The sequence below is a fragment of the Lolium rigidum genome, chromosome 1 (genome assembly GCF_022539505.1).
Source record: "Lolium rigidum isolate FL_2022 chromosome 1, APGP_CSIRO_Lrig_0.1, whole genome shotgun sequence".
NCBI classification, from domain to species: domain Eukaryota; kingdom Viridiplantae; phylum Streptophyta; class Magnoliopsida; order Poales; family Poaceae; genus Lolium; species Lolium rigidum.
The window spans coordinates 43,783,410-43,802,261 of NC_061508.1; the positions used below are offsets into that span (position 1 = coordinate 43,783,410).

General features: G+C 44.8%; 1 protein-coding gene across 1 annotated transcript; it reads left to right on the forward strand.

Annotated features, from left to right (window-relative positions):
• Positions 1-10,958: 10,958 nt before the first annotated feature.
• LOC124685260 (nicalin-like) lies at positions 10,959-15,979 on the forward strand. The gene is made up of 14 exons (XM_047219594.1): positions 10,959-11,226; positions 11,913-12,067; positions 12,542-12,645; positions 12,772-12,838; positions 13,051-13,143; positions 13,221-13,385; positions 13,481-13,621; positions 13,707-13,784; positions 13,940-14,052; positions 14,142-14,202; positions 14,856-15,023; positions 15,098-15,199; positions 15,372-15,461; positions 15,545-15,979. The coding sequence occupies exons 1-14, from the start codon at positions 10,959-10,961 to the stop codon at positions 15,605-15,607; spliced, it is 1,668 nt and encodes a 555-aa protein (XP_047075550.1). The 3' UTR covers positions 15,608-15,979.
• Positions 15,980-18,852: the final 2,873 nt, after the last annotated feature.

The following is an 18,852-nucleotide window of genomic DNA, read 5'->3' on the forward strand; positions in this document are numbered from 1 at the left end:
TGCCCGAGGATGTAGTTATTGATTACATTACGCACCATACTTAATGCAATTGTCTGTTGTTTTACAACTTAATACTGGAAGGGGTTCGGATGATAACCTCAAGGTGGACTTTTTAGGCATAGATGCATGTTGGATAGCGGTCTATGTACTTTGTCGTAATGCCCAATTAAATCTCACAATATTCATCATATCATGTATGTGCATTGTCATGCCCTCTCTATTTGTCAATTGCCCGACTGTAATTTGTTCACCCAACATGCTATTTATCTTATGGGAGAGACACCTCTAGTGAACTGTGGACCCCGGTCCTATTCTTTTACATCGAATACAATCTGCAATACTTGTTCTACTGTTTTCTGCAAACAATCATCATCCACACTATACATCTAATCCTTTGTTACAGCAAGCCGGTGAGATTGACAACCTCACTGTTTCGTTGGGGCAAAGTACTTTGGTTGTGTTGTGCAGGTTCCACGTTGGCGCCGGAATCCCTGGTGTTGCGTCGCACTACATCCCGCCGCCATCAACCTTCAACGTGCTTATTGGCTCCTCCTGGTTCGATAAACCTTGGTTTCTTTCTGAGGGAAAACTTGCTGCTGTGCGCATCATACCTTCCTCTTGGGGTTCCCAACGAACGTGTGAGTTACACGCCATCATGGAGTCCCGAAGGAACTCCACCACCATGGCCGGCCAACCCTAGGGGGTGGAGTCCCAGGTGGACTCCACCTAAGGTGGCCGGCCACCCCCTCCCAAGGGAAGGTGGGAATCCCACCTCTAGTGGGAGTCCTAGCTTGGGTAGGTTTCATGTCATATGGAAGGTTTTGGTTTGGGGTCTTATTCGAAAACTTGTAGACCAACTCTTGGGTGTTCCACCTATATAATGAGGGCCAAGGGGAGGGGGCCGGCCACCCCAACACCACAAGGTGGCCGCACCCCTTAAGTGGCCGGCGCCCCCCTCTCCCCAAATCCTAGCCGCCCCACTCCTCCTTCTCTCTCGCACGCTTAGCGAAGCTCCGCCGGAGTTCTCCACCACCACCGCCACCACGCCGTCGTGCTGCCGGATTCAAGAGGATCTACTACTTCCGCTGCCCGCTGGAACGGGGAGGTGGACGTCGACTTCATCAACACCGAACGTGTGACCGAGTACGGAGGTGCTGCCCGTTCGTGGCGCCGTGATCAAGATCTTCTACGCACTTTTGCAAGCGGCAAGTGAACGTCTACCGCAGCAACAAGAGCCTCATCTTGTAGGCTTTGGAAATCTTCAAGGGTGAGTCTCGATCATCCCCTCGTTGCTACCGTCTTCTAGATTGCATCTTGGCTTGGATTGCATGTTCGCGGTAGGAAATTTTTTGTTTTCTATGCATCGTATCCCTACAGAAAGGGGGGCGGCGGTGGCAAAAGGAGAGAGGGCGGTGGCGGTGGCGAAAGGGGGGCGGCGGTGGCGGTGGCGCCGCCCCCTCGCCGCCCCCTCGATATCTCTCTCCTCTCCCTCTCTCTATTTCCCTCCCCGGCGGTACGTACATTTTTTGTTTTTGTTAAGTACTTTTTTTGTTAAGTACTTTTTTTGTTAAGTACTTTTTTTGTCAAGTACTTTTTTTGTTAAGTAATTTTTTGTTACGTACTTATAGTTACAAATTAAAAAAAACAAAAAAAAAGTGGGACGGCTAGCGCCCCCTGACCCTTCTCTCTCCCTCCTCTGCTCTCTCTCTCTTCGTCTTCTCACGCGCGGCAGCGCACGCGCGAGGCCGGGGCCACCGGAGCCGGCCGATCGACGCGGGTGCCGGGGGTCGGCGCGGCGAGGCACGCGCGACGGCGCGATGCGGTCGGATGAAAAGGATGGCGGCCGGCGGCGGCGCAGGGACGGCGAGCGCGAGCGCGCGGCATGCGGCCGGCGGTTCATCGATGCGAGAGGGCGGCCGGCGAGGGACGGCGGCGGGCGAAGGAGAGACCTCTACGACGACGGGCATCGGCGTTGATCGATGCGAGGGCGGCGAGGGACGGCGGCGGGCGGCAGGGCAGCCTGACGGCGGTGTCTTCGGCGCGCGGCGGGTCTGTCGTCTGCGATGGAGAAGAGAATGCGCGCGGCGGTTCCGCGCCGCGAAATTTATAGGTGGAGACCTTTGGTCGCGGTTGGTGATACCAACCGCGACTAAAGGTACCTCTAGTCGCGGTTGGTATCACCAACCGCGACCAAAGGTATTTTCGCCCCATTCCGGCGGTTCCGTCGAAAACACCCTTTAGTCGCAGTAGGCCAGCCCAACCGCGACTAAAGGTATTTTTTCAAAATTCTTTTAATTTCTGAATGTTAAAAATGCAATTAATATATCAAAAAATTTAGAAAAATAAAACTAATTCATTTCAAAATCTTAAAAATTCAAATAATATATTAAAAAATTCAGAAAAATAAAACTAATTCATTTAAAAATCTTAAAAATACAAATAATATATTAAAAAATTCAGAAAAATGAAACTAATTCATTAAAAAATGTTAAAAATGCAATTAATATATCAAAAAATTCAGAAAAATAAAACTAATTCATTTAAAAATGTTAAAAATGCAATTAATATATCAAAAAATTCAGAAAAATAAAACTAATTCATTTAAAAATGTAAAAAATGCAATTAATATATCAAAATCTTTCTGCCTCCCTCTTCCCACCAGTTCTTCCCGGCCGCCTCTGTCTTTCCGCCGGCCCCCTCTTCCCGCCTTTTTCTTCCCGCCTCTTTCTTCCCGCCTCTTTCTTCCCGCCACTTTCTTCCCGCCTCTTTCTTCTCGCCACTTTCTTCCCGCCTCCTGTCTTCCCGTTCCCATTTTTCCCGCCATTTCTCACTACATATATGTAGCCCGGCTTGGCCAGCATTATCACATCTCTACAATCTCTCAGCACTCTCTCATGGCTTCCACCGCACCCACTCTAACCTACCAGCAGGTGGAGGAGCTTTGCGCCTCGAACTACCCTTGCCCACCGGGCTACCGCGTCCCCGCCGGGCCGGAGCCTAGCGCCGGCGGCGTGCCGGTCCCTCCCGTCCCTCGTGGTACCGCGCGCCGGGCGGCCATCACGAACCACTACTACCTCGACCTCACGCCGGAGCGAGCGGATGAATCCCCGCCGGCATCCCGATAACCAGCATACTTGGGACGCCTTCTTCATCAATCGGCGTGAGAGGGCGCTCGCCGGGTATGAGGAGGACGGTCCGCCTCCCGGGAACTTCCACGAGGCCGGCCGTCGGGCCGTGGTGGTACGGCCGGACTCTGCAGAGCGTCATGGACTACATCACGGCCGGCGATATCCCCCGCCTGCGCTACCCTCGGTTCGAGCCACGAGCACCGCCCGACGACGGCCGACGACAAGCAGACGACGACGACGGCAGCAACTTAGAAGGCGACGACTACCAGGACAACGGCGGCGGCTATGAAGACTACGAGTATGCATATTATACGCCTAGGCATGAGTATGACTAAATCACTCCAAATTTCATGTATCATCAGTGTGGTTTCTGGAATCAATCGAATCATTCGAAAATGGACACCAAACACATCACGGGTAATATAATTCACATGATCCATTCAATAAAGTTTGGTACAATAAATTATTACACATCATTTCTTCCCTTGTGTCCCCGCTTGCTTACGATTGTGCCGTATCCATGGAGCATCCTCATCATTTAACTTAATGCTTGGGTCGGTGTTCACTTTGAAGTGCGGAATTTCAGCAAACATATTATAATCTTCCGACATGTCCGTCTTGTCCTCCACTCCCACGATGTTTCTTTTCCCCGAAAGAACAATGTGGCAATTTGGATCATCGCATGATGTACTCGATCGTTTTCTTATCTTTCCGTTTCCTCGGTTTGCTACTCATGTCCTTCACATAGAAAACCCGAGCGACATCTTTGGCTAGGACGAATGGTTCGTCAAGGTAACCAAGATTGTTGAAATCCACCATTGTCATTCCGTATTGCTGGTCCACCTTTACCCCACCTCCTGTTAGCTTGAACCATTTGCACCGGAACAAAGGGACCTTAAAGGAGGGTCCATAGTCAAGTTCCCATATCTCCTCTATGTAACCATAATATGTGACCTTTTGCCCATTCTCGGTTGCTGCATCAAAGCGGACACCACTGTTTTGGTTGGTGCTCTTTTTATCTTGGGCGATCGTGTAAAATGTATTCCCACTTATCTCGTACCCTTGGAAAGTCGTTATAGTCGAAGATGGTGTCTTGGCGAACATGTACAACTGATGTACAACATCATTGTCATTCATTAAATGTTTTCTCAACCAACTGCCGAAAGTCTCCATGTGGGCCTTCCTAATCCAGGATTCAGGCTTCCCCGGGTTGTCCGAGCGTAAAATATTCTTGTGTTTCTCAAAGTACGGAGCCACCAAGCTGGAATTGGTCGAACTGTGTGGTGTGCTTCAGTCATAGAATGGCCGTCCATACATATCGTTGATTTCCTTCCGATCGTGCCTTTTCCACTTAGTCTCCCCTCGTGCCGCGATCGAGGAAGACCAATCGGCTTAAGGTCAGGAACAAAGTCAACACAAAACTCAATTACCTCCTCATTTCCATAGCCCTTGGCGATGCTTCCTTCCGGCCCAAGCACGGTTACGAACATATTTCTTTAATACTCCCATGAACCTCTCGAAGGGGAACATATTGTGTAGAAATACAGGACCGAGAATGGAAATCTCTTCGACTAGGTGAACCAGGAGGTGCGTCATAATATTGAAGAAGGATGGCGGGAACACCAACTCGAAACTCACAAGACATTGGACCACATCGTTCTGTAACCGTGGTAGAACTTCTGGATTGATTACCTTCTGAGAGATTGCATTGAGGAATGCACATAGCTTCACAATGGCTACTCGAACATTTTCCGGCAGGAGCCCCTCAAAGCAATCGGAAGCAATTGCGTCATAATCACGTGGCGGTCGTGAGACTTCGGGTTTTGGAACTTTTTCTCCGCCATGTTTATTATTCCCTTTATATTGGACGAGAATCCGGACGGGACCTTCATACTCGCTCGGGCATTCAAAAAAGATGACCTTCTCTTCTTTGGTCGGAGCGTAGCTCGCACGACCTTGAAACCATTCCGGATGCCGGTCATCGTGGTCTTTCAAACGTTGCTCGGTCCTCGCCGTGCTTCCTTTGTATCATTTGTCTTCCCATACACGCCCAAGAAGCTTAGGAGGTTCACGCAAATATTCTTCGTAACATGCATCACGTCGATTGCGGAGCGGACATCTAGGACTTCCCAATATTCTAGCTCCCGAATATAGATTTCTTCTTCCACATGGCTGCGTGCTCGTCGGCTCCCTTCGGAACCGATTGTCCGCCGGGACCCTTTCCAAAGATGACTTTCAAATCCTTGACCATATCAAATACCTCAGCACCGAGTGCGTTCCGCAGGCTTCGGCCGGTGATCCGCCTTGCCGTTGTAATGCTTGCCTTTCTTTCTTACTGGATGAATTTTCGGAAGAAATCGACGATGCCCAAGGTACACGTTCTTCTTACAATTTGGCAAATGTACACTTTCAGTCTCATGTAAGCAATGCGTGCATGCATTGTATCCTTTATTTGACAGTCCCGAAAGGTTACTAAGAGCAGGCCAATCATTGATGGTTACGAAAAGCAACGCTCGTAGGTCAAATTCCTCTTCTTTGTGCTCATCCCACACACGGACACCAGGTCTGCCCCACAACTGTAAAAGTTCATCAACTAATGGCCTTAGGTACACATCGATGTCGTTGCCGGGTTGCTTCGGACCTTGGATGAGCACTGGCATCATAATGAACTTCCGCTTCATGCACAACCAAGGAGGAAGGTTGTAGATGCATAGAGTCACGGGCCAGGTGCTATGGCTGGAGCTCTGCTCACCAAAAGGATTCATGCCATCTATACTTAGACCAAATCTTATGTTCCTTGCGTCGGCTGCAAAATCTTTGAACTCTCTCGTCGATCTTTCTCCATTGCGTTCCATCCGCGGGGTGTCTCAACTCCCCGTCCGACTTACGGTCCTCTTTGTGCCATCGCAACAACTTGGCATGCTCTTTGTTCCCGAACGGACGTTTCAACCGTGGTATTATAGGAGCATACCACATCACCTTGGCGGGAACCCTCTTCCCGGGTTTCTCGCCCTCAACATTGTCACCAGGGTCATCGCCTACGATCTTATAACGCAATGCGGTGCATACCGGACATTCATTCAAATTCTCGTATTCACCGCGGTAGAGGATGCGATCGTTGATGCATGCATGTATCTTCGGAACCTCTAAACCTAGAGGGCGGACAACCTTTTTGCTTCGTACGTACTAGCGGACAACTCGTTATTCTTTGGAAACATATTCTTCAACATTTTCAGCAAGTTTTCAAATGCCGAGTCAGCTACACCCGCTCGTGCCTTCCATTTCAGCAAATCCAGTGTGCAGCCCAGCTTTTTCAGACCATTATCGTATCCGGGGTACATCGACTTTTTGTGATCCTCTAACATGCGATCCAAATTCTCCCTCTCCTTTTCAGTTTCGCAACGTCTCCGTGCATCAGCAATGGTCCGACCAAGATCATCAACGGGCTCATCACGTGCCTCTTCTTCCCCTTCACCTTCCCCTTCACCTTCAGCATCCTCCATGAAAGTATCACCGAAATGATCAAGATAGTTTTCATCGATGAAATCATCCCCTTCTTCATCTTCTTCCATTATAACCCCTCTTTCTCCATGCTTGGTCCAATAATTATAGCTTGGCATGAAACCGTGCCGAAGCAGGTGTAGGTGAACTTCTCTTGAGGAAGAGTAACCCTTCGATTCTTACGATCAACACATGGACAGATAACAAAACCCTTCGCTTGTTCGCATTAGCCACTACGAGGAAATCTTTCAAACCCGTAGTGAACTCGCCGGAGAGTCGGTTACCGTACATCCATTGCCGATTCATCTGCATTATTATAATATAAAATATATAATTAACCATCATGCATTTGTTAAACTAACTAGCTACAAACAATAGAAATTAAACAATGAACTACACACATGCATATTTTATCAATGACACATATGAAAGGTTCAAGTTGCTAACCGCGATCGAGGAGGAAAAAATAAATGAGGAAGCTCAAGTGTGGCTCCGACACTTCATATCATGTTTGTTTCATGCTCTTGGGGCATTTCATCAAACACTTTGTGTGCATAAGAGGAGCCAAAAGCAAACCTAACACCCCCTTGTGAAGTTTGTGAAGAGAAGTGGCACCAAATGGCTAAGTGCAGTGGGCTGAACGGTATATGCAGGGGTTGGGCTTTAGTCGCGGTTGGCCTGGCCAACCGCGACTAAAGGCCTTCGGGAACCTTTAGTCGCGGTTGGCGTGGCCAACCGCGACTAAAGCCCCTCACGTGCACCAGCTGGCCACCGAGCGCCCTGGGCCCAGGCCTTTGGTAGCGGTTCGCCTCCCGAACCGCGACTAAAGACTCCATTAGTCGCGGTTCCTATATTTTCGCGACTAATGGGGCTGGACGGAAGCCTCTTTTTCTACCAGTGTTGCTCTCAAGAACAAGAGAGCCGTTTGCTTCCGTGCCCTTCCTCTTCAAACTTTAGCCTACTTAACTGATGGTCAGGATTGACGATGGCAATGGATAGGATATGAACATGATAGAGTAATATCATATTTAACGGTACAAACTTCTGCCCATACCCGTACCCATGGGTAGTGGTGGAGCTACGAAGAAATTCTTGGACGGGCCAGGTTAGAAGAGAACACAAAAAAATCATTCTCAAACATACCACCCCACTAAACATTAGTGTTACTCAAATCTTTTGTTTTCATTGTTTAATGATCTGATTGACTAACTTCACTTTATCATCTCCTTTTCTTTTTAAGAAATATCGTTTTCTTGTGGCTTTCCCCATGGCAATTTGTAAAACTGAAATCAAATTTAACATTCCAATATGAATCCACACTATAAAATTGTGAAATTGCTAAATCTAGGGACATGCTGGATGGAGACATTAGGGAAGAGAACGTGCTTGATTTGGTAGCCGTCCCAGCGTCGGCTGTTGGACCTCCGGACAGCACCGCCGGTATGTGCCCGGTTGCGGCCATGTTTGCGGGCTGCGGCGAGCCGGCGACCCTTGGCCGCGAGCTGCTGCTGTGCTGCCCTGCTTCGCCTCTTCTTCTTCCCCCAGTTTCCCTTCCTAAATTCCTAAACCTAGCAGGGGGCGCCTCCATGGATTCAGCTTGTCTGGCGGCACTCTTTGTCGACCAAGAACGACTCGTGCGAGGAAGAACATAGGCAACTACCAGAGCAGATGGGGTGTTCTGGTGGGCTGGGCCTATCGTTCATAATAGTTAATATTTTTTTCGCCAAAATCCTGGGCGGGCCGTGGCCCAGTTCGGCCCCTACATAGCTCCGCCAGTGCCCATGGGTATAAAATTTTACCCATACCCGACAGATAACCGTACCCATTGGGTACCACGTGTCACGTAAGAAATTGACAGGAAACTGACAGGGTATAAATATACTTGCTGGTATGAGGCTATACCCGTACCCTACCCTCGACTGAACTAGTAGGATATGGGTACTACCCATGGGCATAAAAGTGTACCCATGACCTTCACATGCGGGTACGGTACCCGCGGGTACCCGTACCCGTGGGTAAAATTGCCATCCTTAGTCAAGATCTTCTTTTATGAACTTATTTATTCTATCAACTTGATTAGTCGAAGGGGGACACCGGAGCACACCTCTGTATAAACACATGAACAATGACAATATATTTTTAACTATGAATCCAACGAAATCAAAATACACTAACTAGTAATTCGTGTGTGGCATTCAGGCCATGGAGGCGAGATCGAGGGCCCCTTTCTCCTGGTTTAAGGGTTTAAGTTTGGTGGGGTGGCGCTTAGGTGGTGACGGTGACGTCTTCTCCAATAAAGTGTCCTAGCTTCAGCCTCATCTCGGTGGCGACGTCGAGAAGCATGTGGGAGTGGTGTGGTTCTCAAGGACTTCTTATGGCTGTGGGGATCTCAAGGTCGTCAAGGAGCTTCATCGACAGATGTTTCTTCTTATTTGTCTTCGGGACGGATGTGGTCTTCTTGACCTGTTCGGCTACTTCTCGTCCGCGACCAACAATGCCAGGATGGCTCAGTAGGAGCGGCAACGACGACGTGCCATGGACACGGTTTGGAGGTTGAAGATGAAGGACATCTTAAGAATTTTATTGTAATTTTTGTTTTTGTTGAGGTGTTTTGTATTGTTCGATGTTTCTTTTAATGACATCCTTTTCGCGAAAGAATACAACGACTAGTAGTAGAAGTTTATTTTGCTACAATAAAATTATTATTTTTGCAAAAAAGATAAAATATTTTATGTAGAGAATTAATAGTACATACATGTCATAAACCTCCCTCTAGAAATTATAGTGTAGTTCAATACTTTATTTATTCTTTAATAGTCTTGTTACCTTGAACCACCATCATCTATATGGGAATTTAAATAGATTGAACCCCAAAAGATCTGCCAAAATATGCTCAATCCAAAAGAGTAATTGCTAACTAGTTTAGTTTTATGCATTATTATCTATAGTTGCATAAGATCTTATGCAAACACACACCATCACGATGTGAACACATAGATATCTTGGGAGACGAAAGCCCTCTTTTTTCGATTACAAGAGTGCTCGACCTCCACAAAGTCACACCATAGAACATGCATCCATTACTCTAAGATGCTACTATCTCTTTGCCTAAGTATTCATGATTCGAACGCCCACCAAATTCATCCTTCCCGCTTGTACCCTTTGATCAAATTGTGGCCTTTGTATTCTCCCCCTCATCTCCATCCTCGATGTCTTTGCCGCCGCCTCGCGTGCCTCCAATCCATCACCTCCCATACGAATCCAAAAATCCGGTGCTTAGCTCTGGTCTTTCGAGGGAGGGGAGGAGGTGGTTTAGGAGTGAATGACAAAAATACCGTGAATTATGCGAGATCGGCCATTCAAATATCTAAAAAAAGTTCATGGAAAAGAAGATATTGCATTACAAAATTTACTTATGCCTAGCAACAATGTTGCAACTAGAAAAGCACTTTTGGCCGAGATATGTTCTAATCTTGCAAAATTAATAATATGAATTTAATGGCATCATGTTTGTACGTGCTTTGTTTGGTTGTGGATGTACGCTTGGGTCACCGACTCACCGTGAATTGTTAGGCACAATTTTCCCGCGTTCGCTTCGAGACGGATAATACCCATAACTCCGCTTGGATTAGAATACATCCTGCGTAAAGATAGAGTAGTGGTGATAATGAGAAGCCAACGAGTTGATGGACACCTCGACTACAATTAGGCACGGCCTAGATAATATGCTTTGTGCCGCTATGGACTTCTAGCGCTTCCGTAGAATTCAGAATTTGATCCTCCCGTTTGGATTTGGCCTCACAAATATATGCCTCTTGATCAGCGTAAAAAATGATACTACTCTCTGCGTCCAACACAAGATATCTTAATTTTAACTAAATTTAAATGTATTTAGACGCGATTTAATATATAGATACATCCATGATTAGAGAGTATGACAATAACATTACAAATTAAGTTACTCCATGATATGGTTCCATGAGATCGGCCATAATAATTAGTTGAAGCACCGCATCACAACTATGGCAACCGGTTTCAGAAAAAACTATGGCAACCCGCACATGTTGTATGCAAAATGTCATCAATACAAATCCACGATCAGATCGCACATGGTAAATTTTATGCAAACGACCCCCAGAAGCGAAACAAAATACCAAGGCAGCCCACGCCGCCACCTCTGCTACCAGTCGAGAGGTGAGGTCTCGAAGAGGACTTGGTTTGATTGACGAGTCTGACACCAATCAGATCGGCAGCACGCAGCAGCGGCAGCGGGCTGCATCTGCATCTCCGCCCCCGACTCCAGAACCCCACCGCCGCCGGCCGCCGGCCATGCCTCCCTCCGGCGAGGTGCTCGCCTCCGTCTCCTCCGCGCTCGCCGTGCTGCTCCTCCTCCTCGCCTGCGTCGAGCTCGGCGACGCCGCCGCCGCCGTCGGCGTCTACCGCCTCATCCAGTACGACCTCGCCGGCGCCCCGCTCGGCTCGCGCGCCGCCGCGCTCAACCACCACGCCGCCGCGCTCCCGCTCCCCGCCGGCGCCGACCTCTCCCGCTCCGCGCTCGTCGCGCCGCTGCTCGACCTCCCGCTCTCCTTCCTCCGAGGTACCCAACCCTACTCCCCGACTCCCCCTCGTCGTACCAGCAACGCTGTAGCGGACGAGCTCTGCCCTGCTCTAGCTAGAATTGCGCGCGATCTACGCGCCGCCGCTTCGCATTGCCTAGATACCTACCTGCTGGATCGAGATGCGTACTAAGTGTTGCCGATGTCCTTTCCGATCTCGTACGTAAGATGCCGGTGTGTATTGGCGCATTTTGGTTTGTACCATGCTGCTACATTCTGCTTGTTTAGTTACAGCAACTCGACGATATCCAGGATAAGCTCTATGCTTACCCTTCAAGCATTCCTTAAGTAATGATCTGCCTTGCTTGCTACTTACTCATGCCAAATTTTACGCACTAACTCATGTGCCATCACAATCGCCGGATCATCTTCAAGGAGTATGCCTTAAGTTATATCACCTGGCTTGCTTGTTACATACTCTCGCCAAATTTTAAGCACTCGCTCGTGCGGCATTACAATTGTCGAATCGTGACATCTAAACAGCAGCAGCCATGAGTCAACGATGGTGTTCCGTCATGCTCATTATTAGCCACCTGAAAAAATAGCACGTTTATTCAATTGTTGGCCTACGGTATTAATTGTTTGCCACGTGGAAATTGCTTGAATTAATAGCACGGTTTCTGTCTGTACTGCTGACGGATTGTCGTTTTCATTACCTACTTCTCAGAGTACCTGGCGGAGAAAAAGCATCTTGGAGGGTTGCTCATTCTGCTCCCGACAAACCTCGGCGCTAAGAATGCTGACGTAAACGGCGATGACAAGGGGCAACCAAAGAGCGTGCTGGCTGAGCTGGAAAAACTGCTCGTGCATGCAGAAGTCCCAGTAAGTCGTGAATTTCTCACCGTCTATGTCTCTACCTTTGCTTGAAATTTTTATATGATCCGTTACAATAGCTAGTTAGTTATATCATATAGCTCCACAGATATAGCACTTCAAAGTGCAAACAGTCAGCTTTAACACAATAAATGTGCATACAGCTTCTGCAATCTATATGACAATTGGCTACGTCGTTCAACATAAATGTATTGCATTTGAATTCTTGAGTAGTATACTCTTAGCTGTTAACCAAATTTATCCTTTGTTTTGGAACATGCACCCTTTAACTTGCTACTGGTACATCATCAGAAGCTTTGCTCTCATTTATATTATATAATGTTTCCTCATTTTTCTTTCAGATTTGCTCCTGCTATTTGTTGTTTCCAGTCGAAATATGTCCTGTCCCCCTCTTTGTTCAGTGATCTACTTCTGTAATATGATATAATATTTTCCCTAAATCATGTGCATTACTCCATGCAGTTTCCAGTGTATTTCGCTTTCCATGACGACAATATGGATGACCTATTGGCAGATATCCGTAAAATTGCCTCTTCTGGCCAGCCGGCCTCTGCATCGACAGGAGGGTAATACTTGAAATAGAAACTGATCATACTCTCGAGTTTCCAGCATGTTGCACTATAAGCATTGTAACAGTTGACTTAAATTGTCCACCTCCTGCATGGTCTTAATTGTCTTCATGTGACTTGTAGATACAAGCTTATAGTACCATCGGCGGAACCTAAAAAGGTGTCATCTCCAACCATTTCAAATATCCAGGTAAACTGTATGTGAAATTTACTGTCTACTTCAGAATCTATTTATAATCCACTGTAACATAGATACTTTGTGAAACAATATACACCACGACAATTGGCTGCTATATGCTGGAAGTGATTGTTACACTTTACCTGATTTAGCAAATTAGTAGTGTGTGCCGTGCTGTTTCATGAGATGTCAACATGCCTGAGTTGAGTATCTTTGAGTTGCAGGGATGGTTACCTGGATTGAAAGGAGAGGGTGATGCTGAACAGCTTCCAACTATTGCCATAGTTGCAAACTATGATACTTTTGGTGCTGCACCTGTATGTCACCCAAAAAATGTTTTGAGAATCTTCTTTGATATTCTGTTATATATTTTTTATAATACATATTTTCTCAGGCACTTTCTGTGGGAAGCGACAGCAATGGAAGTGGAGCAGTGGCTCTCCTGGAAATTTCACGAATTTTTTCACGCCTCTATTCAAATCCTAAGACCAGAGGCAAGTTTAATCTTCTCTTTGGCTTAACATCTGGTGGACCCTACAATTACAATGGGACTAGCAAGGTTAGTGCTCATCTTGTGCCATGATGGAAATCTTTTGCATATTCTTCGCCAATTACTCAACTCACAGAGCTCTATGTTTTTTGAATTGGTTACAGTGGCTTAGAAGTTTCGATCAGCGTGTGCGCGAGAGCATCGACTATGCAATTTGCTTGAATAGTGTTGGTTCTTGGAGCAGTGATCTCTGGATGCATGTATCAAAGCCTCCAGAGAATCCTTACATCAAGCAAATCTTTGAGGTATGATGCCTTTTCCAAGCTTTTTGGTCCATAACCTCAGCTCTCTGCAAATTTCATTTACAACTCCGAATTTGTTTGCTTTCAGGATTTTTCAGATGTCTCCAAGGAAATGGGCATTTCAGTTGGCATCAAGCACAAGAAGATTAATGTGTCAAACTCTAGAGTATGTTCTTGCTTTTAGAAGGATTGTATACCATCCATGAGTAGTTTTGTATCCCATTAGTATTTCAGATAATCAATCTGACATCAACCTATCATCTGCACTAGCATTATGGTATTTCGTATATTTATTGCTGAAACTGCATGCTAATCTTACAGGTAGCATGGGAACATGAGCAATTCTCGAGGTTTAGGGTGACTGCACTAACACTTTCAGAATTGTCTACCCCTCCTGAATTTTTAGAAAGCACTGGTGGTCTGGCTGACACTAGGCAAGTTACTTCTCAAGTTCTCATGCATCCTAATTCTCTTTTCTCCGTCCTAGCTTTTAATGTTTTACTTGTATGTTTTGTTGTCACAGAGAATCAGCTGATGTTGAGTCAGTAATGAAGACTGTCAGATTAGTTTCTGAGAGTCTCGCGGTAAGCTCATCATCTACGCTGGAAATTATTATTACTTTTTTATACACTAGTTAGATAATGTTGATGAAGTAATGGTTTCTTCAGAGTTGGATGTGTTGATGTTTCGTATAATTTGTCTGTTGCATGTAAGAATCTTCAAAGCTGGCAAGTGGTCACATCCGTTATACATGTATTCTCAATGCTTCAAAAAATATTCATTTAATATTTATTTGTCTAGGAAAAGGTGTAAGTACAGACCAATTAATTTTTTAGCTTGGTTACAAATTTGGTTTAAATATTGACAGCAGTAGCCTGTATGTTGATATAACTGTTCAACTGATTTTTCACTTAGCATGAAGCTTTTATTTTTAGGTGTAGCGTTGTGAAATATGCCAACAGAAAAGTTCATGTAATTGTATTGGTGCATCAGTTACACTCAATTGTCTAACTGAGTAGAGATGCCACTTTAGGAGATTCTGCTATTTATCCATGTTACAATGGTTTCATATTATTTAGCTAGCAGTTTGAATGGGATGCAAAAAAAACATTAGGTATACAAAATGCTGCCATGATGAGTGATTGGAAGAACTAAAGTTACTTGTTGCCTCTTGCTCTTTCTGAACCAGTACTTCTATAATTATGAAGTCTAATATACTAATAGTACCTCTCTGCAGAGACACATCTATGGATTGAGAGGAAGGAACATTGATGTTTTCGCTGAGGACAGCAGCTTAGCTATCAGTCCTCACTACATCCGATCCTGGCTGGATCTGTTTTCACGGACACCACGAGTTGCACCTTTTCTTCAGAAGAATGATCCCTTTATCGCAGCACTTAAAAAGGTTGCATACCTGCTTCCATCTAGTTCACTTTGTTCACAGTTTTATTGGATCCATGACACCATGTTTTGGTGCAGGAACTATCGGAGCATACTGCTGATGTGCATGTTCAAAATGACGTCCTTGATGGCATGTTCACTTTCTACGATGCAACAAAATCAACTTTAAATGTATATCAGGTAAGGGTGTAAGCCTCATGTCACTTCTTCATGTCTTGTGATGTGTCATTTCACTGGTTAATCACTGATTACTTGCTTCAGTTTTTATGTTTTATCTCACTTTATAAGTTGCTTTCGAGATATGTACTGCATTGAAGTTACCTCATTCAGTTTCTGATTATTCAATATACAGGTTGCAAGTGTTACTTTTGATCTGTTGTTCCTTCTGGTGCTTGGTTCCTATCTAATCGTTCTCTTCAGTTTCCTTGTAATCACTACACGGGTATGGTTCGATTAATTTCTCTATACGTAATCTGAAGCTTTCCTTTCCCTATGTAACTGAGATCACATTTTTCTCTTGATCAGGGCCTCGATGATCTCATTAACATATTCAGACGGCCTCCATCACGTAAAGTCAAGGGAGCGTAGGATAGATTGGTTTTCGTGTACTAGTAACGAGGAGGATCGCAGGCCTAGTTAGAAGAGCTAGACACCCCAGGATGACAAGCTAGCTTTCACAGCAGATAGACCTATAATTTCAAAATTTTACTGTTGTTCTCTAGCCAATGTGAGTGGCTTCAGATTCTGCTAGGCAAAAAACATTATTTCTTTTGCACACGAGGAATTTTGCTGTGTGTTATATTTTTTCTATTTTCGTGGTTCTAGCAGTTTTGGCTACTGTGAAGTTGAAGGCCTATCTGCACAAGAACAATCATCATGACAGTGTCTTGCCGTGTTATGTATGGATAAAACACCAACGCTGTACTCGTAAGCATGTACTTGGACACAGTGAAAGGTATCTTTTGAATACTGTCAAAGCACAACTGCTGTGGACATGAGATTGTTGTTCCACCACAAAAAAACGTCACGTCCTGTGCTATTATTACTCGAGATTTGATTAATAAATATCTTCTGCTGATCTTGGTCATGTTTGTGTAGTCATGACTCTCAGGTAAACCAGATAGCGACATACTCTACCTCTGCTTCCTCCGTTCGTTAGTTCCCTCTCGTATGGCTGGTCTTTTTGAGGTCGCAGGGGTGTGAGAATCTGATCTATGCATGAAGATTTTAATAAAAGTAGTGTTTTTAGTAGATTAGGTTAGAGTTTTGGTAGCTGTCTTTCATTGGATGATGAGAGCTTCTTGATGTGGTGGTCTTCGAGATCATGCTTACTTAGATTGGTTTTGGAGTTTTTTTTCTCATGGTTACCGATAAGGATGATTGCCTTTGCAATATTTATCCTGGCAATGGTGATTCGTACTTTCGACTCCCCAACGACGTCGACCAGGCTTTGGTGTTAGTATGTGCTTGATTACTTCTATTGGTGCACAAAATTCTGGGAGAGCCCTCGTTGCTATGTGATTTGGTATCTATGTCACTTTTCTAGGGGTGCCTTAATTTAGAAAAGTATTACAAGACAGTGTTTTGAAAAAAGAGTTTGAAGACTTTAAAGATTTCCTTGTTTTTTCTATACTTTTTTTTTGCGAAACACAGTACAATTAAAGACGCTCACACATACGCGCACACACTCACCCCTATGAACGCACGCATATCCTACCCCTATGAGCACCTTCGAGAGACTGTGTCGAAGATCTGATTCAACGGGTCTTGAGATTGACGAATCACCACAGACGCCTCGCTGTCGACGGAAACGTCGCCTCCCACTGAAGAATACTCCGCCTTTATGAGACACCAAAGTGTCAAATTCGAGATTTCAACTCTAGTGGTTTGGGGTGCCACTACCCTTATAACCATCCAATCATAGGTTGGTTCTCCGTTTCTTCTATACTCGTAAGCGCCAGAGTCAACTGATATATCTTCCCTACTATAAATACTAGTTGAATGCCCGTGCGTTGCTACGGCTACTATATATTTCCTCGGAGCATGTCAATACAATACCTGTAAAAATTACGTGCATGAAAACCGCCACAATATATTTAAAGAACTTACTTCCTTTGTTCTAAAACTAAGCTACATAATTTTTTCTAGATATGGATGTAGCTACACACTGAAAATATGTCTAGCGGTATTTAGAAAAACTTGACTTGAGCATCTTCTTTTGTAACAAACTAAGAGACTATAAGATCTACATCGTTTAAAATATATTTTGATAACAATATAATTGACATCTTTGAATATGCAATAAACACTCGACTATTTTTTTATATGAATAAGTATATATTCTTCGATGCTCCTTAGATATATGTTACATATATTTTTTCTACTTCATTGTCATAGTACTTAAACAAACGTACCAAATGTTCTTCCTCGGCTCGTAAAAATCCAGTAAAAAAATACTCTCTAGGTCCTGAAATAACATGTCTAACATGTATAGTAATTCATTTTTACAAAAAAAAAAACTTCTTAATTCTGAATGTTTTGAAAACATATCCGATTCAAATATTCATCTTTCTTCGCATCGGGGACGACCCGCCACTCCTCCTCTAAGAGGGTGTTGACACTGCAGCTCAACCGCCATCCGCAACTTCCTCCGCCGCCCGCCAAAGTCAGGTTGTCAAACTCATACACGAACATGTCCCGCATCGATGCTGGTATATGTTTCGTATATTTCGCCAACTTTATTTTAATGGTAGATAAGTAGGCGTACCAAAGAAATAATTCCTCGGGACGTAAACATATGTAAAAAGAATACTCCCTACATCCCGAAATAACTTAGGTCGTGGCGAAATACTCGCGCGGCAATGACCTGTGTTGTCAACGACGACGCTCGAGGACGTCGTTACCTCCTTTGAGGCGTTGTCATGACACTGACTGGACTCCCTCCTCGAGCACAAGGGAAAACCCTAGGTCTACATTGCCGGACTGGTCAGCTGAGGCATCTTAGTGTCGTCCTTGAGGGCACGACTTTGTGTGTGTGTATGTATGTATGTGTGTGTGTGCGTGCGTGTGCGTGCGGACGTGTGCATGCGTATTTTGTGTGTCCTCCCGTGGAGGTTGTACCCCTAATGTCTTGTTTCCAATCAATGAAACATAAATTCTTTTGCGTTATCTTGAAAATAATTCATAAATAATTCATAACAAGTAACCGTGCATTTCGTTTTTCAAAACACTAAAAACGCCATCAATCGGCAAAATTTGCATCTCGTAATCAGTAAGAAATGCATAAGCATTTTTATCTAAGAAGTATTAATAGCAACATATCTTTCGAAAAAATATTATGGACTAACAAATGCACTAAATTCAATGCCTTAGTTTTTTTCAGATGGTTAATTTAATTAGGACTATTACGCGACATTACAAGTATAATCATTCATGAATCATAATTTAAATACAGAGTGGAACATTTGGGCTTCACAACGAATTTACCTTACTCCCTTTATTTGTTCCTGCCTTGGTGTACCAATATATGAATGCAGTAAACAGCTGATGCATCAAGAGGTACAGAATATACCTCAAAAAGATAAACACAAACCTATGGATTTGCTTGTCCATATTATGCAAGCAAGATGAAAAGAAATAATTAGCTAACATAAACGGCAAAAGAGAAAGAAAAATGCATCGATCACTAAAGATTGTCTTCTCGCAAGGATCATGTCACTGGTGGCTAAGCTCCTCCGCTGGTCGTGCTATTTACCAAAATTGCGAGATTCCTATCTATTTGGTCTAGTCTTTCTTGTCCCCTCCGACGGGGAATAGCTCCTCTCCTATCATGT

Coding starts and splice junctions, on each gene's coding strand:
- LOC124685260 (XM_047219594.1), top strand. CDS start 10,959: ATGCCTCCCTCCGGCGAGGTGCTCGCCTCCGTCTCCTCCGCGCTCGCC. Junction 13,785..13,939: donor TTAATGTGTCAAACTCTAGA/GTATGTTCTTGC, acceptor CTAATCTTACAG/GTAGCATGGGAACATGAGCA. Junction 14,203..14,855: donor TAGTTTCTGAGAGTCTCGCG/GTAAGCTCATCA, acceptor ACCTCTCTGCAG/AGACACATCTATGGATTGAG.